General features: G+C 48.0%; 2 protein-coding genes, 1 long non-coding RNA gene and 1 pseudogene across 5 annotated transcripts; 2 read left to right on the top strand and 2 right to left on the bottom strand.

Annotated features, from left to right (window-relative positions):
- Window positions 1-1,251: 1,251 nt before the first annotated feature.
- Window positions 1,252-3,112, bottom strand: LOC106987060 (IQ domain-containing protein F1). 2 transcript variants are annotated; one of them, XM_053219290.1, is made up of 4 exons: window positions 2,971-3,112; window positions 2,682-2,792; window positions 2,485-2,547; window positions 1,252-1,711 (listed from the first exon to the last, which is right to left on the bottom strand). In XM_053219290.1, exons 1-4 carry the CDS (start codon window positions 2,971-2,973, stop codon window positions 1,262-1,264), a joined length of 627 nt encoding a protein of 208 aa, XP_053075265.1. In that variant the 5' UTR covers window positions 2,974-3,112; the 3' UTR covers window positions 1,252-1,261. The 2 variants fall into 2 exon arrangements, with proteins under 2 accessions (XP_053075265.1, XP_014940788.2); XM_015085302.3 differs by lacking the exon at window positions 2,682-2,792 and having other exon boundaries at window positions 2,971-3,066.
- On the top strand, window positions 2,414-11,647 carry LOC128314901 (uncharacterized). The gene is made up of 4 exons (XR_008297126.1): window positions 2,414-3,185; window positions 5,003-5,103; window positions 8,311-8,368; window positions 11,429-11,647. It is a non-coding gene; the product is annotated as an uncharacterized LOC128314901 (long non-coding RNA).
- Window positions 6,360-6,454, top strand: LOC113593620 (uncharacterized; annotated as a pseudogene).
- Window positions 11,648-14,056: 2,409 nt separating the features above from the next.
- On the bottom strand, window positions 14,057-21,763 carry RRP9 (ribosomal RNA processing 9, U3 small nucleolar RNA binding protein). 2 transcript variants are annotated; one of them, XM_027038864.2, is made up of 16 exons: window positions 21,569-21,728; window positions 21,200-21,288; window positions 20,933-20,999; window positions 18,496-18,605; window positions 18,063-18,130; window positions 17,940-17,981; window positions 17,534-17,660; window positions 16,579-16,703; window positions 16,404-16,496; window positions 15,974-16,074; window positions 15,760-15,894; window positions 15,621-15,683; window positions 15,325-15,470; window positions 15,163-15,242; window positions 14,341-14,414; window positions 14,057-14,227 (listed from the first exon to the last, which is right to left on the bottom strand). In XM_027038864.2, exons 2-16 carry the CDS (start codon window positions 21,231-21,233, stop codon window positions 14,134-14,136), a joined length of 1,359 nt encoding a protein of 452 aa, XP_026894665.1. In that variant the 5' UTR covers window positions 21,234-21,288; window positions 21,569-21,728; the 3' UTR covers window positions 14,057-14,133. The 2 variants fall into 2 exon arrangements, with proteins under 2 accessions (XP_026894665.1, XP_026894664.1); XM_027038863.2 differs by lacking the exon at window positions 20,933-20,999 and having other exon boundaries at window positions 21,569-21,763.
- Between the last annotated feature and the right edge of the window lie 1,461 nt (window positions 21,764-23,224).

Raw genomic sequence — 23,224 nt, 5'->3', positions numbered from 1 at the left:
CCCAGATGGGCAAAGGGACAGCTTAACCTTGACCTCTTAATGGACCTAGGCCCCAATCCCACCCCAGGGGGGCAGCTTTTCATAGGAAGTGACTGTCAGAGGCCCCAGCTCCAGCTGGACCAGCCTCTGCTAAGACTGAGCCTGGGGATAGGGTGAGGGAGACATGGCTGATCCTTCTTAACTCTTTATCTGTGAGATGCTATGACCTGACACTCACTAGAGGGTTAGGCTAGCAGTGGAGTACGTTCTTTCCCATCTCCACTCCTGTGGAACCTCCCACAGGTCTGAAGGGGAATGAATCCTAGCCTCCATTTGGGACTGGAGGATGAGTTTGAAGTAGGAATGAAGACTGGGGCTATGCACTCTTAACAATTTACAGTTTGACTCATTCTGACTTGGAGGCTGGGTATGAGGATACAGCCCCCAGTTGGGCAGGGAGTTTTGAAGAAGGTCATTGAGAGGATATGACTGCACATTGACTCGCAAGCTGGACCCAGGCAACTGAAGGCCCCTCATCCCCTCCCTTATCCTTGGAATGTGCATGCCACCCACCATGCCACAGTGGGAGCCTTTTTCAAGGACATAGCCTTGAGAAAGCAATGTGGCATTGAGAACATCTGGACAGTATATGTGTCTGAACCCTGTTAAGGCTTATATATAAACTTTTAAGATTCTGGCAGGCAGGTGAGATCTACTCACCTTGCAGCCACACAAGACAAGCCTCATACATAAGTTCATTTACTTATTAAACCTGCCACCTACCAATCTGAAACAGCCTGCCTCCTCCTTTCCATCTCTCCTTGCCCTTTATAATGGGGGCCAGTTTATGAGCCAATGGGAACCATGATCACAGAGCTTGGGGTGGGTGGGCTCCTCTCATTCATGCAGGTGAGAGAACAAGCCCTAAGTAATTAGACCTAGGTGGGTGAATTCCCAACAAATGTGTTGCCATTGCCATCACTAACCCCCGCCCCCACCAGGCCTCCATTATATGCAACCTTGGGGAGGGGCACCATTTACATGAAGGATGCTCCCAGAGTTGGCCAACATGACAGATAGGTTTCACCAACTTTTCTACTTATGGCAGACCTTGCTAATCAGTCTCTCCTCAGTCTGGACAAAGGCTCAGGATCCTTCCCCTTAACACACTCGGGCCTTTGGACAACCCGGCCCATTCCTCAGTGCCAGATGTGAAGTATCTGCTGTCATGTGCCCTGACCTCCTGGAACCTGTCAAAGAAAGAGCCTGGGGGAAGACCACTTCACTGTTTTATTGGGAGGGGAATACACTCTGTCACAATGCAAGGCCCTGAGCCCAGCAAGATCTCTAGCTCCAGATGCAGCTGGTTGGCAGTGACTCTGTACTGGCCCTTGATGAATCCCTGGGAAGCACAGGAGTGGCACCTCCAGTAGGCCTGGATAATGCGGACAGCATTGAGCAAACGGCAATAGCGCCTCCGGATGCGCCACATGCGGACCCAGGACTGCAGCTTGACTGCCGCCCACTCCTTCCGTGTAAAGGTCTCCAGTGCTGTCCGCCGCCTCCTCTCCATTAGCTTTGTCAGGATGTGCTTCCACCAGCGCTGGATGATCAGCGCTCTGATTACCGCGTGCAGTAGTGTCCGGCGCACCAGGGTGCCTCGCCACCAGGCCTGGATCTTTATGACTTCTTGATTATTACTGGTAGAGGGCTTATTTTGATTTCTTGGGATCTTGCAAGAAAAAAAAAGGAGGGGGCATTTTGAGAATGTTCCCTACCCATTTGAGTTTGGGGGCATGCCAGAAAGGGGCCCAGATTCCCTATCTACAATCAGCCCTTCTTCTGAAGCTCAGGAGCACTGGACAAGGCACTGGCTGGAACAAGAAGACCAGGTAGGTGTCCTGTCTCTGCCACTCTCTGGTTAATGGACATGGACACAACATGTTGACCTCTGAATCTCAAAGTCCCCATCTGTAAAATGTAAGTACGTCTGCCCTGTCTATTTTATATGGATTAAGTTGGCCAGCCTAGGGCAAGAACACATGACCTATGGGTCAAAAAGTTACATGTTCCACCTGATCAAGACCTATGATCTTTCCCTTCAGACTCCACTCACCTGCTAGAGAAGTGGCAACCTTTGCTAATCCTGTCCTTTCATCCTTGACTCCAGCTCCAAACCACAACCTGCTCTCTTCCTCTGTCATGTTATGGTATTAAGTATCCCCCACCCCATAAAGTTTATTTCTTATCTTTTCTCCATCCTTACTCTTCTTAACTTTCACATTTTAACTCTTAATTAACAAGCAAACATATATGCACATGCTCTCTCTCTCTCTTTCTCTCTCTCTCTCTCTCTCTCTCTCTCTCTCACACACACACACACACACACACAGACAAATATTGCTTAAGCTCAGCTTTCCATATGTTGGCTATTCCATTCCACAAACACAGCCCCTACATTCCCAGCCCCAGCCCTGTGTGGTCTTGGGGGATAGGGGCTCATACTTGTCTAGCTTTCTTATCAGCACCATCCACTATCTGTGTCTCAACTGTATTTACATCTTCAGCCTGAAAAAGAAATGGGGAAAGAGGACAAACAAGAATGAGTTTATTCCTTTCTTAGTTCTAGACCATGCAAAAAACACTAGCTACAGGCACTATGACACAAGGACCAGAGACATCCAAGTCAAGGCTCCTCCCACCTCTACATTATTCTCTGAGGTCAGTGGTACTGAGGATAAACTGGTCGGTTCCTCTTTCTGCTGAGACTCATCTTCAGTGGGTTCATTAATATTTTGAGGCTGGTCCTTCTCCTGCAATCAGCAGTTAGGGAAAAGTCAAGAGTGAAGCTGTGCTCCCTCCCTCTGCATTCAGTATCTCTAGCTTCCAGGGCTTCCCAGAGTATTCATATGCCAGGGGGATCCCCTTATCCTAAGAGATTTATGGAGACATCCCTAAAAAGCCTGGTTTATCTGTCTCTCACTTACTCACCATTGGATTGGGTGTAGATGGTTCAAATCCCCTCAGGTCTGTCTTCCTCTAGCCATGGATGGGTAGATGAAGTGGAGGGGGAGACCTATGATGTCATAAGGGCAGCTGTGACTCAGGCACAAGGATGCTCCCAATAGTTGAGCTGCATCCAAGGAAAAGACAAAAGTGCTGTCCATTCTTTTCTGCTGGAAATGGCCAAAGCCCTGAATACAAAAGTAAGACACTAGAATATTGGCCCACTGATGTACAGGTATACAAAAATAACCAGTCATTGATCATATCCCTAATTGGTAAAAGTGAAGATTGATTTAATTGTTAACAGTCCATTTATACTCAGAGAATACTAATAAATTATAACTGTAAAAAAATTAATTTAGGGGTGCCTGACTGGTTCAGTCAGTAGAGCATGTGACTCTTGATCTCAGGGTCATGAGTTCAAGCCCTATGTTGGATGTAGAACTTATTTAAAGGAAGGAAGGAAGGAAGGAAGGAAGGAAGGAAGGAAGGAAGGAAGGAAGGAAGGAAAGAGAGAGAGAGAGAGAGAGAGAAAGAAAGAAAGAAAGAAAGAGAGAAAGAAAAATAATTTTTAATAATGAATTTGATTTATATGTACTGATGAGAAAGTGTATCTAAGATATATTTGTAAGTGAAAAAGTTGGAGATCATTATGATCCCATTCATGTAAGTAAAGTCATCAAGATACATAATTATACATATATAGTAAATGCATATAAAGGGGGAGAAAGGTATATGTACCAAATTGCTACCAATGATTACCTTGGAAGAGTTGAATTGTTGAACCATCCATACAAGGCCCAGGAAACTCCATGAAGCTTCCAGGACCACCTGGGGCCCCCATTGCAGACTGCAATGGTCTCAGGTGCCCTCCTGTCTTCCTCCCTGAGGGACTCAAGGCTACATTTTATGGTGAGGAGTCGCCACTATAGAAGTTCTTAGCTGTGTTCTTAGCTCTGAACCATACAAAAGGCACTTGCCACAAGACCTCCCCACCTTTGCCTGTTCTTGTCCTGTGAAAACCCACCTGGTTAGTGTGAGTCCCTGGTAGCCCCTCAGAGTCACAGCCCCAGGTGTCACTGAGAGTGAATTTCTCATATCTTCCAGAACACTGAGGTAAGCCACATGACTGAGCAGTGGGGAGGAACTGAGAGAATATCAGGTAGGGCTCAAAATGTATCAAAGGGATGTGGGTTCTTCTAACCAGACTCCTTCAGGAAGCCTGCCCACAAGCCACTGAGGATGCTTCACCTTCAGATTCCCCAGCTGGCATATGGACATCTCTAGCACTCTGTGCCACTCACCCCATACTCCCTTACCCATGGCTGGCTCCCTGTGTAGGCCTCTGAGGATGACGAGTAGAAGCCTTTGCAGATGGCCAGTGAGCATGCATACAAAGCCAGTTGACTCTGTGGGACTGAGAAAGAACACAATTTGAACATTCAGCACTGCCCCAGGGAAAGCAAACAGGAGGCTATCAGAATTCAGCCTTGCTTTACAGGATTGAGAGAAGACATACAATCTTAAGAATCCTCTCGAGAAGGAATAAGAAGTATGGAGCAGGTATATTTATTTTTGAAGGAGAGAGAGATAGAGCATGAGCAGGGGAGGACTAGAGAGAGAGGGAGACACAGAATCCAAAGCAGGCTGCAGGCTCCAAGCTGTCAGCACAGAGCCTGACACGGGGCTTGAACCCACAAGCCATGAGATCATGACCTGAGCTGAAGTCAGATGCTTAACCAACTGAGCCACCCAGGTACCCCACCCCTGCAAAATTTAAAAGCAACAAGAGCAACATTTTCTCACATATAAGGGAAACTCCTTAAAGGTATCAGTGGATTTCTCAGCAGAACAGGCCATGAGAAAGTGATATATTCAAAGATATGATATATTTAAAGTGCTAAAAGAAAAAAAAAAAAAACCCCTGCTAATCAGGAATAAAGCTGTCCTTTAGAAATGAAGACAAGATAAATACTTTCCCACACAAAAGCTGACAGTTCATCTCTCTCACCACAAGACCTGCTTTACAAGTAATGCTGCAAGGAGTCCTTCAAGCTGATATGAAAGGATGCTAATTAATAACAAAAACATATGAAAATATAAAGCACACTGGTAAAGGTAAGTATACAGTCAGATTTAGAATACTGTAATATTGTAATCTGGTGCTGTGCTAATCACTTAATTTTAGTACAAAGGTTAAAGGGCAAAAGTATTAAAAATAACTATAGCTACAGCAATTTGTCAATATATACACAATATAAAAAGATGTAAATTATGACATCAAAAACAGAGTTGGGGGAGGAGTAAAAGGGTAGGTTGTATATACAATTGAAGTTGTTATCAACTTAGACTATAAGATGTTTTATGTCAGACTCATGGTAGCCACAAGGCACAAACATACAGTAGATACACAAAAGAAAAAAAAAGGAAATCAAAGCATACCACTATAGGGGCACCTGGCTGACTCAGTCAGTAGAACATGTGACTCTTGATCTTGGGGCTGTAAGTTCGAGCCCCATGTTGGGTGTAGAGATTGCCTAACAAAAAATAAAATCTTAAAAAAAATTTTTTTAAGCATACCACTATGGAAAAACATCAAAGAAAGACAGCAAGAGAAGAAAGGAATAAAAGAACTACAAAAGAGCCAGAAAACAATAAGATGGCATTAGTAAATCTTTACCTATCAGTAAGTACTTTAAGTGTAAATGGATTAAATTCTCCAATCAAAAAGACACAGAGTGGCTAAATGGACAAAACAAACAGAAAAGACCCAGGTAATGCTAGTTAACAAAGACTTAAGTTTCAAGGACACCCATGAGCCTAAAAGTGAAGGGATAGAAAAAGATATTCCATGCAAAAGGAACCAAGAGAGAACAGGGGTACCCACTTAGACAAAATAGACTTACATTATCTGATTTCAAGACTTACTGTCCTGGAAGACTATAAAGTTACAGTAATCAAGACAATGTGGTTTTAGTGTAAGAAGAGACAAACAGATCAATGAAACAGAATGAAGAAGCCAGAAATAGACTCACATTTACACAGTGTATTGATTTTCTTTAATGTATCAAGATAATTCAGTACAGAAAGGAAATGCATTTTCAATGGGGAAAAAAGAAAAAATCTTGACCCCTATCTGATATCATAGACAAAACACACCCACACATGATGTGTCATAGATCTAAACAAAAATTAAAGCTAAAACTATAAAGCTTCTAGAAGAAAAACCATGAGAATTATTTTGTGACCTTGGAGTTGACAAAGATTTCTTAGACAAGACAGAGAAAACATTAAGTACAAAATATTGATAGAATGGACTTCATCCAAATTAAAACCATTTGTTTATCAAAAGACAGCATTTTTAAAGGTCAGCTGGGTGCTCACTTGGGCAACCCATACACTAAAATTGGAACTATCATGGCTCCTGTGCAAGGGTGACATACAAATACATGACATGTACCATATTTTTCAGTATGGAGACCACAGTCAACACACTGTATGGCATATTTGAGAGGTGCCAAGAGAGTAAATCTCTTTGTTTTATTATTATTTATTTTATTTTATTTATTTGATGGGGGAGGGACAGAGAGAGGGTGAGAGAGAATCCCAAGCAGGCTTCACACTGCCAATGTGGAGCCTGATGTGGGGCTCGAACTCACAAACTGTGAGAACATAACCTGAGCCAAAATCAAGAGTCGGATGCTTACCGACTGAGACACCCAGGCGGCCCTCTTTTTTGTTTTTGTTTTTAGATGTTATTTATTTGTTTTGAGAGAAAGAGAAAGAGTGCATGAGTGCAAGTGAGGGAGGGGCAGAGATAGAGGGAGGGAGAGAATCCCAAGCAGGCTCCATGCTGTCAGCGTGGAGCCTGAAGGGGGTGGGGGGTTGATCTCATGACTGTGAGATCATGACCTGAGCCAAAATCAAGAGTCAGACACTTAACTGACTGAGCCACCCAGGTGCCCCTGAGAGTAAATCTTAAAAATTCTCTTGACAAGTTAAAAAACTTCTGTAACTGTGTGGTGACAGATGTTAACTAGATTTACTGTGGTAAGCATTTTACAATATATACAAATATCAGATCATTATGCTGTACACCTAAAACTAATATAATGTTGTATGTCAATTATAGCTCAACTTTTTTTTGAAGTTACAGGCTAAAGAAAAGAATTTTCACTGTATATATTATATATACATAGAGACAGAGAGAGAATGTGACAAAGGTCTTTAGTCCAGGATAGAAAAACTTCTGCAACTTAATAACAAAGATAAGCAACCCAATAAAAATGGGCAAAAGACTTAATACTCCATAAAAGAAGATATACAAACAACCACCAAACACATGAAAAGTTTCTCAACACCATTGCTTATTAGGGAAAGTCAAAACTTACGCTACAATGAGATACCACTACTTATCCATTATAATGGCTCAAATGAAAGAATTTTTAAAAACTGAGACCAAATGTTGGCAGAATGGAATACCAATTTGGAAATTAGTTTGGCTGCCCCTGATAAAATTAAGCATACACGTACACCTGTTCTGTGACTCAGCAATTCCACTCCTTCATATTTATTTACTTGAGGGAAATGAAAATGTATGTTCACAGAAAGACTTGTACAGGAATGCTTGTAGCGTTACATTCATAAGAGCCAAATACTGGAGACAAGTCAAATGTCTATAAATAGGAGAATGGATAAATATTTTTTATGAGTATACTCATAAAATACTATTAAACCATAAAAAGTAAAGAACTAACAATACATGTAATAACATTGATAAATCTCCAGACATTGTGTTGAGGGGGAAAAAAGACAAACACAAAATAGAACATTTTGTATAATTCCATATACGAAGTTTGATAACAGGCAAAACTAATACATAGCGATAGAAATCAGAACCAGGGTTGCCTTTGGGAATTAGGGCAGATTAGAAAGAGGCATGAAGGAATTCTCTGGAGTGATAGAAATGCCCTATATCTTGATAAGGTACAGATTTATGGGATGTATGCATTTGGCAAGACTTATTTAGCTGCACATTTAAAATTTCTTCATTTCACTATACATAAATTATAACCTTGATTTTTTTAAGATAAAGTTGAAATAAAGCCATTTTCAAAAAAAAATAAGAATTCAGAAAACAAAATTGCTAACAGATTCACATTAAAAGAAATGTTGAAGGAAGATCCCATATGGAAGCCCACATCAGCAGGTAGAATTGAAGGCCCCAGAAGTAGTGAATGTTGGGTAAATAGAAAAGACCATCTTTTTTTTTCTTTAAGCTTTTAATTTTAATTCCAGTATAGTTAACATACAGCGTTGTATTAGTTTCAGGTGTACAATATAATGATTCAACAATTCCGTACATTGCTCAGTGCTCATCACAGTAAGTGTACTCTTTAATCCCTATCACCTATTTCATCCATTCCCCCACCCACTTCCCCTCTGGTAACCATTAGTTTGTTCTCTATAGTTAAGAGTCTGTTTCTTGATTTGTCTCTCTCTCTTTTTTCCCCCTTTGTTTCTTAAAAAAAAATTTTTAATGTTCTATTCATTTTTGAGACAGAGAGAGACAGAGGGTGAGCAGGGGAGGGACAGAGAGAGAACGAGACACAGAATCCAAAGCAGGTTCCAAACTCTGAGCTGTCAGCACAGAGCCCAATGCGGGGCTCGAACTCACAAACTACAAGGTCATGACCTGAGCCAGTCGGACGCTTAGCTGACTGAGCTGCCCAGGTGCCCCTGTTTGTTTCTTAAATTCCACATATGAATGAAACCATATGGTATTTGTCTTTCTCTGGCATTTCACTTGGCATTATACTCTCTAGATCCATCCATGTTGTTGCAAATGGTAAGATTTCATGTTTTTTATGGCTGAATAATATTCCTGTGTGTGTGTGTGTGTGTGTGTGTGTATCTTTGTCCATTCATCTGTCCATGGATACTTGGGTTGCTTCCATAATTTGGCTATTGTAAATAACGCTGCAATAAACATAGGGGTGCATATATCCTTTAGAATTAGTGTTTCTGTATCCTTTGGGTAAATACCCAGTAGTGTGATTGCTGGATCATAAGGTATTCTATTTTTAAATTTTCTTGTAATTTTTTTTTAATGTTTATTTATGAGAGAGAGATAGTGCAAGAACAGGGGAGGGGCAGAGAGAGAGAGAGAGAGGGAGAGAGAGACAGAATCCGAAGCAGTCTCCAGGCTCTGAGCTGTCAGCAGAGCCTGATGAGGAGCTAGAACCCACAAAATGTCAGATCATGACCTACACCCAGGTCAGACGCTTAAACGACTGAGCCACCCAAGTGCCCCTATTTTAAAATTTTTGAGGAACCTCCATACTGTTTTCTACAGTGGCTGCATCAGTTTGCATTCCCACCAACAGTGCACGAGGGTTCTTTTTCTCCACCTTCTTGTCAACACTTTTTTTTTTAATTTTTTTTTTAACATTTATTTATTTTTGAGACAGAGAGAGACAGAGCATGAACGGGGGAGGGGCAGAGAGAGAGGGAGACACAGAATCGGAAGCAGGCTCCAGGCTCTGAGCCATCAGCCCAGAGCCCGACGTGGGGCTCGAACTCATGGACCGCGAGATCGTGACCTGAGCCGAAGTCGGACGCTCAACCGACTGAGCCACCCAGGCGCCCCCTTTTTTTTTTTATTAAAATTTTTTTTTTAACAACACTTTTTTTTTTTTTAATCCATTCTGACAGGTGTGAGGTGATATTTCATTTATTTGCATTTCCCTGATGAGTGATATTGAGCATCTTTTCATGTGTCTTGGCTATCTGGACGTCTAGAAAAGACCATCTTTTTTTTTTAACTTTATTTATTTTGAGAGAGGAGAGAAAGAGAGTGTGAATGGGGAAGGGGCAGAGAGAGAGGGAGAGAGAGAATCCCAAGCAGTCTCTGTACTGTCAATGAAATGAGAGATTATGGCCTGAGCTAAAATCAGGAGTCAGTGGGAGCACCTGGGTGGCTCAGTGGGTTAAGTGTCCAACTCTTGATTTCAGCTCAAGTCATGATCTCATGGTATGTGAGTTCGAGTCCCACATCGGGCTCTGCACTGACAACACAGAGCCTGCTTGAGATTCTCTCTCTCCCTCTCTCTCTGCCCCTCCCTGTCTCGTGCTCTCTCTCTCTCTCTCTCAAAATAAATAAATAAACATTAAAAAAAAAAAGATTCGGCTTAACTGACTGAGCCACCCAGGTGCCCCATAGAAAAGACCATCTTTTAAAATTTCTTTAAAATACCATGGAGTCTGGTGCTGGCAAGATGGAATAAGGGCATTACAGCTAATCTTTCCCAATGATGACAACTAAAAACTATGGCTAGAATACCAAAAGCAACTGGAGGGGCACTGGGATGGCTTAGTTGGTTGAGCACCCAACTCTTGATTTCATCCCAGGGTCATGAGATTGAGCCCTGCTTAAGATTCTCTCTCTCTCCCTCTCCCTGTGCCCCACTCACATGCCCTCTCTCTAAAATGAACGTTTTTAAAAAGTTGGGGAGATGGGGCGCCTGGGTGGCTCAATCGGTTAAGCGTCCGACTTCAGCTCAGGTCACAGTCTCACGGTCTGTGAGTTCGAGCCCCACATCGGGCTCTGGGCTGATGGCTCAGAGCCTGGAGCCTGCTTCCAATTCTGTGTCTCCCTCTCTCTCTCTGCCCCTCCCCCGTTCATGCTCTGTCTCAAAAATAAAAACGTTAAAAAAATAAAAAAAAAAGTTGGGGAGAAAGCAACTGGACTCTGAAAAGTGGACGATAGCAGGTAGATTGGGGAAGAAAGACAAAATTTGAACTGTCAATTTGTTTCCACATCAGAGCTGAAGGTGTCTCAAAACACAGAATTGCACTAGTGTGGGTGGCAAATGATCCAAGAGAAAGCCCCTCTTTTTTACCAGAGGGTCAAAAAAAGGCACCTCCTCAAGCCAAAGATTATGGACAGCATCCCTTCCCCCACCCCCCATTTTCCTGTTTTTGTTTTCTCCCACGGCTCTGCCCCATGGCAAAGTCATAGAGCTGTCACAGTGGTAGCACCATGAGCTTCTGAAAAATCATCTCCTTTGCTAGAGGAAACATCCAGGATACAATCCAGAATTACTCAATTTATAAAGATCTAGGAAAATCTGATTCTTAAGGAAAAAGACAAGTATCAAGTATCAGACGACAACGTTTTAAACAGTTGTAACTATCTTCCATGATGGTAAAGGTGAACCCTTTCTAAATGAACAAAAACATAGTTCTCAGAAGAGACATAAAAACTAAGATAAAACAAAAGAGGGATGCCTGGCTGGGTCAATCGGTAGAGCATGCAACTCTTGATCTCAGGATCATGAGTTTGAGCCCACCATTAGGTGCAGAGATTACTAGAAAACAAACAAACAAGGGTCGCCTGGGTGGTTCAGTTGGTTAAGTGTCCCAACTCTTGATTTCGTTTCAGGTCATGATCTCATGGTTCTTGAGTTCGAGCCCCACATCAGGATCTGTGCTGACTGTGTGGAGCCTGCTTGGGATTCTCTCTCCCCTGTCTCTGCTCCTCCCCAACTTGTGCTTTCTCTCTCTCAAAATAAATAAACTTAAAAAAATTAAAACAAAACAAAAAACTTAAAGAGGAACCAAGTGGACATTTTATAACTGTAAAATACAATATCTGAAATAACTCACTGGCAGGCTCATTAGCAGAATGCAGATGACAGAGAAATCAGTGAGCTTGAATATAGAGCAACAGGAATGAAATAATCCAGAGAGAAATAATATTGTGAAAACAATTAAAAGAGCCTCAGCAATCTGTGGGACAATATTAAAAGGTCTAACACTTATGTTATTAGAGTCCCAGAAGTAAAGAAGTTGATGTAGAAAAAACTTTTGAAGCAAGGCTAAGAACTGCCCAAATTTGTGAAAGGCATAAATTTACAAATTCAAGAATCTCAGCAAACACCAAAGGGGATATACTCAATCAACAACAAAAAAGCAAACAACCTAATTAAAAAATGGGCAAAGGACTTGGATAAGCATTTATCCAAAGAAAATATCTGAGTGGCCAAGAAGTGCATGAAAAGATCCTCAACATGATGAATCATTAGGGAAATTCAAGTCAAAAGTGAAAGGTGATACCACCTCACACTCATTAGGATGGCTCTATCAAAAAACAAAAACAAAACAAAAAAACCCAAGTGTTGGCAAGGATGGGGAGAAATTGGAACCTTTGTGCACTGGTGGTGGCAATGTAAAATGGTAGCCATTGTAGAGAACTGTATGGAGGCTCCTCAAGAAATTAACCATAAAATTCCCATATGTCGCAGCAATTCCACTTCTAGGCATACACCCCTCCAAAAAAACCGAAAGCAGAGTCTTGGAGAAATATTTGTACAATTGTGTTCAGAGCATCATCATTCACGATAGCTAGAACATGGAAGCAATCCATTTGGTGGATGAATGGATAAACAAAATGTGGCATATACGTATAATGGAATATTATTCAGTCTTTAAGAGAAAGGAAATTCTGACACCTGCTACAGCATGAATGAACCTTGAGGACATTATCTGAAGTGAAATACATCAGAAATGCATCAGTCGCAAAAAGACTAATAGCGTATAATTCCACTTATAGGAGCTAGTTGTAGTCAAAATCGTAAGTAAAATGGTGGTTGTTAGGGGCTCGTGAGAAGGTGGCCTGTGTGTGTGTTGGGGGGGGGTATTATTTAATAGGTATAGAGTTTCAGATTTGTAAGCTTTTGGCAGGTGGACAGTGGCGGCAGCTGCACAATGTGTAGGTACCTAATACCACTGAATTGTAATGCTTAAAAATGGTAAATTAAAAATTAAATTAAAAGTAAAGGTAAATTAAAAAGTAAAGGTAAATTAAAAGTGGTAAATTTTGTTGTGTATTTTAACACAATAAAAAAGAAAAAGATGTATTCAAGAAAACCATGCCTTGGGGCGCCTGGGTAGCTCAGTCGGTTAAGCATCCGACTTCGGCTCAGGTCATGATCTCGCAGTTTGTGGGTTCGAGCCCCACATTGGGCTCTGCTGACAGCTCAGAGCCTGGAGCCTGTTTAGGATTCTGTGTCTCCCTCTCTCTCTGCCCCTCCCCCACTCGCACTCTGTCTCCATCTCAAAAATAAATAAACATTTAAAAAAAAAGAAAGAAAACCATGCCCACACATGTAATTAAACTGCTGAATATCAAATCTCAAGAAAAATCATAAAAGCAGTCAGAAGAAAAATGATGCATTACTTAGTGGGGAGCAAGGATTCAAAGGCTGTGGATTTCCCCTAGTAGGAGCACGCCCATAGGAAAGGGGTTAGTATATTACGGTATACTTCAGTGTTGCTTTGCAGTGTCTTTCAGGAGGTATGTTTATGCCATCATTGAGCTGAATTGGAGGAGAGACACATGAAATGAATTCTATCGACGTTTTCTGACCTCGAACAGGATTTTGGGGGGTTTGATTTGAACCTGACCCCGCTGGCCTCAGAAGAATGAGGGCAGGCAGGAGCAGGTCTGAGGGTGAGGCCTTAAGAGCATGGGAGCAGGAGAGAAGCCTGTGGCTTCCTGAGGGGACCACACTATTCCTAAGTCTGACACTTGTCCCCAGGCAATAAGCAGTGTAGCGTGTCACTCCCACCCCAGGGGCAGTCTGTCCCCTCCAGGTTCTTGACCTGGCCCTGGCAGGAATGGCAAGTCAGGGTGTCAGGGTGACATGGTGGGGGCAGGTCACCCTGACACCCTGACTTGTAGGCCTAGTGGTCTTGTCAGTTCTCAGACTCCACAGCCAGCCCCAACACATAATTGGACAGCCATGGCTTCCTGGCTGAGAGGTCAGCTTCTGACACCTACCAGCCCAGAGCAGTGGGTAGAGACCTGGCCTAATAAGGTCACAGAGGATACTTAGGGACCAGGGGCTTTCTGAGGTCTCCATCCCCCAGTTCCATGGAAAAGGATAAAAAGCTCTCTGCCATCAGAGAGGCAGAATGGAGACTGTGGGAGCCCTGTCCCTCCCTGGCCTTTTCCAAGCCACAGTGCCACCATCACCCGCTGTCCCCGCCCAAGAAGCTGCAAGAGACAAGGCCCAAAAGAGGAGGCTTTTAATACAAAGAGGGCAGGGCCTGGCCTGGGAAGGACTTAAATAAAGTGGAGAGGAGTCAGGAGCCGGCAGTGGGGGGCCTGGGGGCCCTGCGGAGGGGGATGATGCAGACGGAGTTCCGAGCCTCTTTGATGCGCCACCAGCGGCCAAGCCTGCAGAAGACAAAACAAAAGGAGCAGCTGAGGCTAGGCCCAGCCCCCACCACCCCCAGTCCCACCAGGTAGCCCAGCCTCACCACCCTCACCCCTCCAAGGATGCCTCATACCTGTGCTCCTGCCCCACCCCAGCCACCAGGAAATCCCCAGAGGTGGAGAACTTGAGGCTATTGATGAAGCCCACCTGAGAAGAGGGAGAGACATGGGAAGATGTGAGAACAGATTCCCCCAACACCACAGCCCCAGCCTCACAGCCAAGGGCTTGGCCTCAGCAGGCCAGGTTAAATCCCTGCTCTGCCTCCTGCACCCAGACCAGCCCTTGACCTGTCAGGGCCTCAGCCTCCATACCTGTGAGGTGGATGATAACAGAGCAGCAGCCGCACAGTGAAATTTGTGAGGATTTAAGGAGACAGTGTATGCCAAGTACGTCGGGTGTCAGGGGTAGCCCAGGGCTTAGCTCCTGGCTGTGGGATCCTAGAGACCCCATGACCATCACCAAGCCCTTCACTGTCACCAGATGTCGCTGACCATCCTGCCACTGTCCCTTAGGGTGCCACACGTTCACAAGCCCTAGACTGGTATCAATCTGGCACCAGCCTCACAGAACCCATCACAGCACCAGGCCCTCCATGGCTCTGCACACAATGTTCCCTGCCTTGTCCCTGCCTTGCTCCCCTGCACCCAGGACAAGGTAGGGAGTAGAAAAGGGGAAAGGGGAGGAAGGGAAGAAGGAAGAGGAAAAAGAAGGGAAGGTTCCTGTCAGGTCCTATGCTAGGAGCTGGGACTATAAAAAAGAGAAGTCATAGCTGGCCCTGACCTGAGGAGCCTCCATTCTGGTAGAAAAATACAGTAAGGGTCTAATTCCAGGGGCCACGAGCTCCTGGGCCTCGGGACTGTGGCAAAGACAGGCTGGGCACTAGAGCCCCACTCACCAAGGGAATGTCACAGAGAGGGTCAAGCCGTCGGAAGCCCTCCCCACACTGCCAGAGCCGCACGCGAGAGCTGTGGGAGCCTGTGGGAGACAGGGAGACAGTGGGCACCCCCACGCCAGGCCACCCTGCAACCCCCTCCTCCCTGCCTCAAAGAGCACCCACCTGTAGCCACAAGGTCCGTGTTGAGAAGGGCTGCCACCGATGACACCCAGAAGGGCTGCTCCAGGCCTGGCTCCCCCCGCAGCCCATGGGCCTCACGCTGCAGGGCAAGTGGCCGCTTCTTAGAGAGGCCCCACAAGGCCACAGAGCTGCGAACGGAGAATATGATCATGAGGGGCTGGGGTAGGGCAGAAAGGCCACTCAGCGGAAAGGAATCACACCAGCCGCACAGGGGGATTCCAGGAGGCAAGTCCAGGAGCAGTGGCAGTGGCACGAGACATCCAAAAGGCAGTTCTTACCCATCATCTGCACCCGACACCATGTGCTCCTCATTGATGAGCTGGATGCTGTCGATGGAGCCCCTGACAAAAGGAGCAGTAAGGGGCATGGCCCCTCTCCCCAACACCCTTCCCAACCCGGCCCAGCGGATCGCCTTACTGGTGGCCATAGAAGACAAGCTGGGACTCCTCCGGGATCTTCCACACGCGCACCGTCCCGTCTCGGCCCCCGGCCGTCACGCAGCACTCCCTGCTCAGGGCATCCAGCGCGGCCACGGCGTCCTGGTGCCCAAAGCTGGAGGGGGGCAGAGGCAGGATGGGTCACACATGAACAAGCACACACATCTGCACACCCTCTCCCCGCACACACTCACAGTGTCTCCACATAGGAGTTCTCCGCCACATTCCACACCTTCACAGAGCGGTCGTGGGACGTGCTGTAGAGCTGGTGGGTGCCTCTGCGGAAGGCCAGCCCCTAAGGGTACACAGAGAGCAGGTGAAAGGGGACCTGGACTACGGCAGGCGAGACGGGTCAGGCCCAGGGAGGACTTCCCGAAAAGCAGGTCACAAAGCACAGGAGTCAGGGCACACTCCCTAGCCATCAAGCAGCTGCAGACTTCTCAGAGGGCTCCCTGCTTCTTAGGCAAGCCCACTCAGCCTCTCCCAGCTCTTCCCTATCCCTTCACCCCTTTATGTCCTTTACAGTGCCACCGACTGCACAAAAGTACAGGTTCTCTGACCTCAAGGACCCCCTGCCTCATTCACCCCATCACCCAAGCACCGCCAAACATCCATAGTTCCTACCGACACAGCATCCCGGTGTCCCGTGAAAGTGTACAGGTGCCGGCAGCTCTGGGCCTCCCAAATGAAAATGAGCTTGCTGCGGTCACCCGAGGCCTGTGGAGATGATGACAATGGCCCCAGGCACCCGATGTGTGCCCGGGCCTCTCACCCACTCCCAGGGCCAACCCTGCCTTACAAGGTACTTGCCGTCAGAGGAGATGGCCATGCAGAGGATGTGGCTGCCGTGGCCGGGGGGCTGCCCCTCCACACCCTTCTTGGCTCGTGGGATCACATGAAGCTTCCGTCTGCTCTCAACACTCCCTAACACCAGGAAAGAGAGAGGCTACTGTGACGGAGGAGAGGACTGGCTGGCAACCCCCTCAAGGGCAGTATGGGGCTGTGGAAAAGGTCGTGGCCTCAGGGCCAAAGATCTGGCTCAGCCACTGTGAGACCCTGCACAAGTCCCCTCAATTTCCTCATCTGTTAAATGGTGACAATAATGCCAAAAAGCAGCCACAAAGCCCCAAAGAAAAGGACAGGATGGAGCTTTGGGACCACGGGTGCGTGTTCTTCTGGTTTCTCCTGAGGAAAGTACTCCGCTGTCAAAGGGGAGACCCAGGAGGACCAGGAATGCAATCCCAAGACTGCACAGGGCCTCAGATACCCTCCAGCTGCCCACCTGCAGCATCACTCCTCATTCAATCATTATCCTGCCTCATCATCCCCAGTGACAGCAACACAGAGTCACTAGCGCCACTCCTGGGCAGAAGCATCCATTGTCATCCAGAAAACACTTCGTTTTTTTTTTTTAATGTTTATTCATTTTTGGGAGACCGAGAGACAGACTGGGGGAGGGGCAGAGAAAGAGGGAAACACAGAATCTGAAGTAGGCTCCAGGCTCCAAGCTGTCAGCACAGAGCCCGACGCAGTTCTCGAACCCAGGAAGCACGGGATCACGACCTGGGCCGAAGTTGGATGCTCAACCGACTGAGCCACCCAGGCGCCCACAGAAAACACTTCTTCAGGAGCAAACTTCCTCCAGAAGCTTTCCCCATGAGGCCTCGGTCTGCCCTGATTACTCCCTCCTCTGCAGACTAGCCCTCCCCAAAGACCCCTGGTGAGGCTGCACCCCCACCCAGCTGCTCACTCACACTTGATAATGGTGCAGTCTTTGGCAGCAGAGAAGATGGCTGAGTCGTCGGGGGTGATGACCACGCATGTGATGGAGAGCTGGTGCCCCCGCAAGACTTGGATGTCAGCCGGGGCTGGGGCCTGAATCTGGTGGGCAGGGCTGGGTCACTGCGACAGGGGGCAGGAAGGCCCCGACACACACACACAGACACAGACACACACACACACACACACACACACACACACACACACACATCCTTTCCCACCACCCTGACCAGAAGGCAAAGTGGACACAGAACTGCAAGGATCAGACCCTTATCTGGTCCGTCCTGTCTGCCTTCGTGCTCACCATGTTCCAGAGCAAAGAAAGACCCCCACAGCCGGAGTCCCCAGGCTTACTTACACCAAAGTGCCTTGCCCACTCACCTCCTTTGCCACCGACTTCTGCAGCCTGCCTCTCTGCTCGAGCTGCACAGAGAGGAAAGGGTGAGCTCCCAGGAGCAGGGCCAGCCCCACCCTTCTCTCCTACCACCTTCCCTCTACACTCACCACGTCCTCCTTCAGGCGCCCTGCCACCTGGTCCTCCTCAAATGCCTGGGCCTCAGCCTTCTCCTCCTCTGTGCAAGGACAGACCAGACCAAGTAAACCGAGGCCGAGACTCCACTTCTCCCTTCCCATCCCCACCACCACCACCTCCATCCTGGGCCCCAAACACTCAAGCTGTGTCCCATGGAAAGTTTAGGATGCCTTGGGCAAAGGAGGGGTCTCCTCCTGCCTACCCCCTGCCTTTACTTAGAGATAAAGTAAGCTGAAGGTCTGGCCCAGCCCAGGAGGTCCGTTACTCTCCTAGCCATCCTCCCCCAGGGCCACTGGCACCAGGAGCTCTGACAGCCCACCAGGTACCTGCATCAGTCACCCATCAGGTACAGCAGGCAGCCTTAAGCACAGACCCTGAACTCACAGGCCCAGTGCATGGGCTCACCTTGTTGCCTGAGCTGCTCCAAGTAGAGTTTGGCCAAGCGCAGCTTCTTTTCCTGGGCTGTCTCCTCCAGCTCCTCCTCCTCTTCCTCCTCAGTCCTCCTGGGAGCTAGGCTGGGGGTGGGGAGGGGCTGGCTCTGAGGGGGCTCACCCCGCTCCTCTAGCCTCTAGGACCATGCCTCGTCGCTGCTTCCCGACACTCAACCGCCCCCATCCCTGCCAGCCCTCATGGCCAACGATTACACATGTAGAAAACCAAAACAGGTGACTTACCAAATTGAAAGGACCTACCCAGTGCCCGACATAAGGGTGAAAAGAGACCCCAAACCCAAGAAGATCACTGTGAAGTTTCTCAATTCTAGAGGGAAAGAGAAGGTTCTACAGGCTGCTGACAAAAGGTTACATACAAAGGGTCAGGAATCAAAAGGCTTCAGAAGTCTCAACAACAACACTGAACGCAGGCAGGCAAAGGAGCCTCACACACAAAATTCTGAAGGAAAATGTGAACTCCTGGAAGGCCATGCCAGTTACTATCAGATATACAAGGTGCCACAAGATTGGTCTTTTCTACACTTCATTTAAGGATGGGGATGTGCTCCCCAAACAAGAGGATAAACTAAGAATGAGAAAGGCATGGGAGACAGGGAATAGGAGATCCAACATGAAAAGCAGAAAAGGTAAATCCCAGAACCACCCCCAGATAGGGGAGCAGCCAGCCCAGGTCTGAAAAAAGGACCCAAGAGGCAGACACGCTGGGATGTCATTGCCTCATCCTCACCTTGGATGCCACCTCACTATGGATGCCATAGCACCATCCTCTACCTTGAGGACAGGATTCCAGGTGAAGCTTAACTGGTCTTGGCTTGACCTTGTGCTGAAGTTTCTGCTTTCCCTTCCACGCCCCACTCCCTACCCCAGCTGAGGGCACTCTCTTTACTCAAGACAAGTCCTACTTTGACTTGCTCCTGGGAGCTAGAGGTAGGTCACAGGAACCGTCCCTTCTGATCACATGCCTAAAGATACCTAGTCCCTGTCAAATGCCCCAGTTGTTCCCCAGGACTCATTCACGACCCTGCCCACAACTTTCCCAGAAAGGACCTTGGAAACTCTCAAGGAAGCCGAAGCTAAATCAGGTCACAGAGACCATTTAGTACTCAGTGCTCAGCAAGACTTCAGCCAACAGGGTTGGTGGCTGCCCTGCTAACCAGCCAAGGTTAGAACTTGCACTCCATTTACCCAAACTAATCGGTCTATTGTTTAGGGGTTCACACATAGGAGACAGAACTCTAAAGGAAAGCAAAGGAAATATACATTGTATTGTATAATTCCACTCATTTGATGTTCTGGAAAAAGCAAAATCCAGGGACAGTAGTTAGCAGGGACTGGAGGCAGGGCAGTAACTGACCGCAAAGGAGTGGCGGGGAGTTCTGGAGTGTGATGAAACCCTTTCTATACCTTCACAGTGGTGGTCGTTATACAACTACATGTGTTTAACTCACAAACTGTACGCTAAAAAAGGTGAATATTACTATATGTAAATTGTATCTGAATGAAAAAAATGAAGAAGAGAAGGAGAAGGAGGGGAGGGAGGAAGAAGGGGAGACCAAAGAAATGATTAACTCAAGTCAGGAATGCAGTTGGGGCTTCCAAGTTTCCGCAAATGGTCTAGTTCCTAACCTAAGGGGTGGGCGCACAGAGGTTCATCATTTCACCACTGCTCCCTATAGTACAAACGCGTTTCATGAACTCTGCTGTATCTCATACATTCACAACACATTCTTTAAACGTTAAAAGTATTTGGCACAGGGCCAGACACACACCTGCCCAGAGTAACCTTGAGAGAAAATATATATCTCTGTGAGCAGGTTAAGGCCAACATGTACTCAGTTTTAGAAGCTGAATTTCTAAGGCCAACTCTAGGATCCATCCCCTGATATGACAGACTCCATCCCACAGGCTCAGGACTTGACACTTTGCTAGCGTCCTCTGAAACCCTGCATCATGCCCCACCCCTGTCACCCGCAGAATGAGGGAGGTATTAAAAGCCCTCCACAATCTGGATGCAGCCAACACCTACCTTTCCATCCTCTCCATCTCCCAGTCTGGCAGTTTTACATACAAATTTGACAATTTACATATAAAAAGCCTTAGACTTTTCTCTGATCCCTGAGTGTCCTCCCTACCTCTACATGAGGGACTCCTCTTCATCTCTCCAGGCCCTATTTAAATGTTCCCTCACCTGTCTCCAGAACACAGAGCTGTAGAATACACATCCTATTACAACACGTTTTGTCTTCTTCACCTGCCTGCTGATCTCTATTCTCAACAGTAAAGCCAGTACCTGGCGTATGTTGAGAGTCAGCGGGGAGAGCAGCAATTGTAAAATTGTGGAAAAGCAGATGAAGAACTAGCAAGCATTTCTTGCATTCCACTTCCCTTACCAGCCAGTCCAGCCTGTGCTCAGGTCCCTGCCAATGAGGGAACTCTCACTGGTCTCGCATTGGGACCCTGCAGGGAAGGAGATGAGACTTCTCAATCTCCTCAAGATGAGACCTACTCATCAGGGTTAGAACTGGAGGAAAGAGCCAAGATCTAAGAGCCAAAAAGGCGGGAAACCTGGGTTCTAGGCCCAGCTCTGCCCACACTCACTGAGTCTTCCATACACCATGGGCCTCAGTGTCCCCTTCCCCCAGTGGAAGAGAGCTCACCTCTCACTCTCGGAGTCGCTGGAGATCTCCTCATTCATCTTGCCGCCTCCCTTGGACTTGCCCTTCTCCCCGGCAGAATCCGCCTGAGAATTAAATAATCCTTTCGTTGGTCAAGGGTCCCAACCACCCCGGCACTGTGCAAGAGCCCTTTCCGATCCCTCGAGAGCCGCGGGACTAGGAAAGGCGGTGGCCCCCCGGCTCAAGTGCAAGGCCTTCCAGGATTTGGCCCGCGGAGAGAGGGACGAAGCTGACTCCAGCTGGAATCCCGAAAAAAGGGCCACGGAGGGGCCGGGGGCCAGGATGTCCGTAGGAGATGACGGTGGTCCCAGTAACGGGACTGACTCTGGCCTGCAGAAGAGCCAGACTCACCTTCCGCCGCCGCTTGCCGGCCCCTGCACCGGCCCCGGCCCCCGAGGCCGACCTTCCGCGTTTTCGAGCCGCCGCTGCCGCCGACATGCTGCCCACCTTGCGTGTAAGGACCGCCACGGAGAACTCACGTGGCTGCTAAACCCAGGCGGTCTGGCAAGACTCCGGGCCCGGATAGGCTCCCATTGCCCGGTGGGCCCCGCCTCCCACAGCTCCATTGGGTCCTTCTGTAAACTCTGCCACGCCCCCCAAGCGCCCATAGGGTAAACGCTTGTGGCCACGCCTCCAACAGTTCCTACAGGCTCCCGCGCCAGTCTCCAGTAGGTAGCAAGCCTCTCCGGGCGCTTCCGGCACAAGGCAGTGGCGCGTGCGCCCTGCTTCAGGCTGACGTCCAAGGGCGGGTCGGAAGAGACGGGCTTTCTCTGTGTTTGCGGCCCTTGAACGCTGGGAGGTGTCAGAGATGCAGGGTTTCACGTCTCGGAATGTGACTCCTCCCCGTCGGGGGCGGGGGCAAGAACGAACCAGCCTGGCACTAGATAACCCGGGGAATCTAGGCAGCCTCGAGAAGAGGTAGGCAGTGCCTGCACCAGGGTCCAAGGTCATTGGCAACCGGCGGACTTGTACTGCGCACTTCTGGCCAGACAAGCGGCGCTTAGGATGCGTCAGTCCCTTAGGCCTTGGCTGTATCCCTATCAAGTGTCCATGGGTCCGTGGGACAGGCTGCCGGCCTCCTCCTGCCCAGCCTCTGACTCACTTGACTGGTGGCCAGATAGCTAGAAAACCACACCCCCCACTCCTGTGTTGCCCCTGCCCCCACCCTCTGGCGATTGTAGGGAAATCACTCTCCAAGTCACACCTAAGGTTACAGAGGGTTGCTAGACAAGGCCCTAGAACTGGAACTGCTGTGGGGGTCCTGATAGTAGACCTAGTGGCCGCCACTAGGCCACCACTAGCCGCCAGGTCACGGCTTCTTTCTCCTAGGTGAGTGCCCTATGATCCAGCCCACAGCCCTCCGCAGGGCAGGGCAGGGTAGGGATGGGTGGGACTGGCCCTTGCCCTCTGGCAGTTCAAGGCCACTGATCTCACACCCTGACTGGCACCCCAGAACTTTTGAACCCCTTGGGAATGAATGGTTTCTGGGCCCCTGGGTCGCACGTTCTGGAGGGACACATCTGGCCCCAGGAGTGTGGCCCCGGGGAGCTACTACTGCCCACTGTCCTCCATAGTTGGGTGACTCAGCCTAGCAACCATGTCAGGCCCATCTGAGTCAGCTGAGACAGGGGAGGAGCAAGCAGTACCCAGGGAGTGCTCTGAAGGGAGGAGGAGCCCAGAAGCAAGAGGAAGGAGATTCTCCTTTCACTTTCCCTCCCTCATCAGGACATACTGGGTTGCTAGAGGATAGGGAACCACTCTTCCTTGACCCCGGGCAGACTGTACAGGGTCCTGGCCTGGCCCCTCTGAATGGGAAAAGGGAAAGGTGACTGGTACAGAGAGCTGGTTTTGGTCTGAGTCTGGGAATGGGGAAATGGAAGCAGGGGGAGACAGTGGCTTGAGGGTGGGGGGTTGGGGGCAGAACACCAAAGGGCAAACCCAAAGTGGGGCAAGCTGGTGCTGTGCCAGCCAGGTGGAATGCAGAGTCCATGAAGCTCTGAGGGACCC

Source organism: Acinonyx jubatus, chromosome A2 (genome assembly GCF_027475565.1).
Source record: "Acinonyx jubatus isolate Ajub_Pintada_27869175 chromosome A2, VMU_Ajub_asm_v1.0, whole genome shotgun sequence".
NCBI classification, from domain to species: domain Eukaryota; kingdom Metazoa; phylum Chordata; class Mammalia; order Carnivora; family Felidae; genus Acinonyx; species Acinonyx jubatus.
The sequence above is the reverse complement of the archived record's forward strand: the minus strand, read 5'-3'. Positions and strand labels throughout refer to the sequence as shown.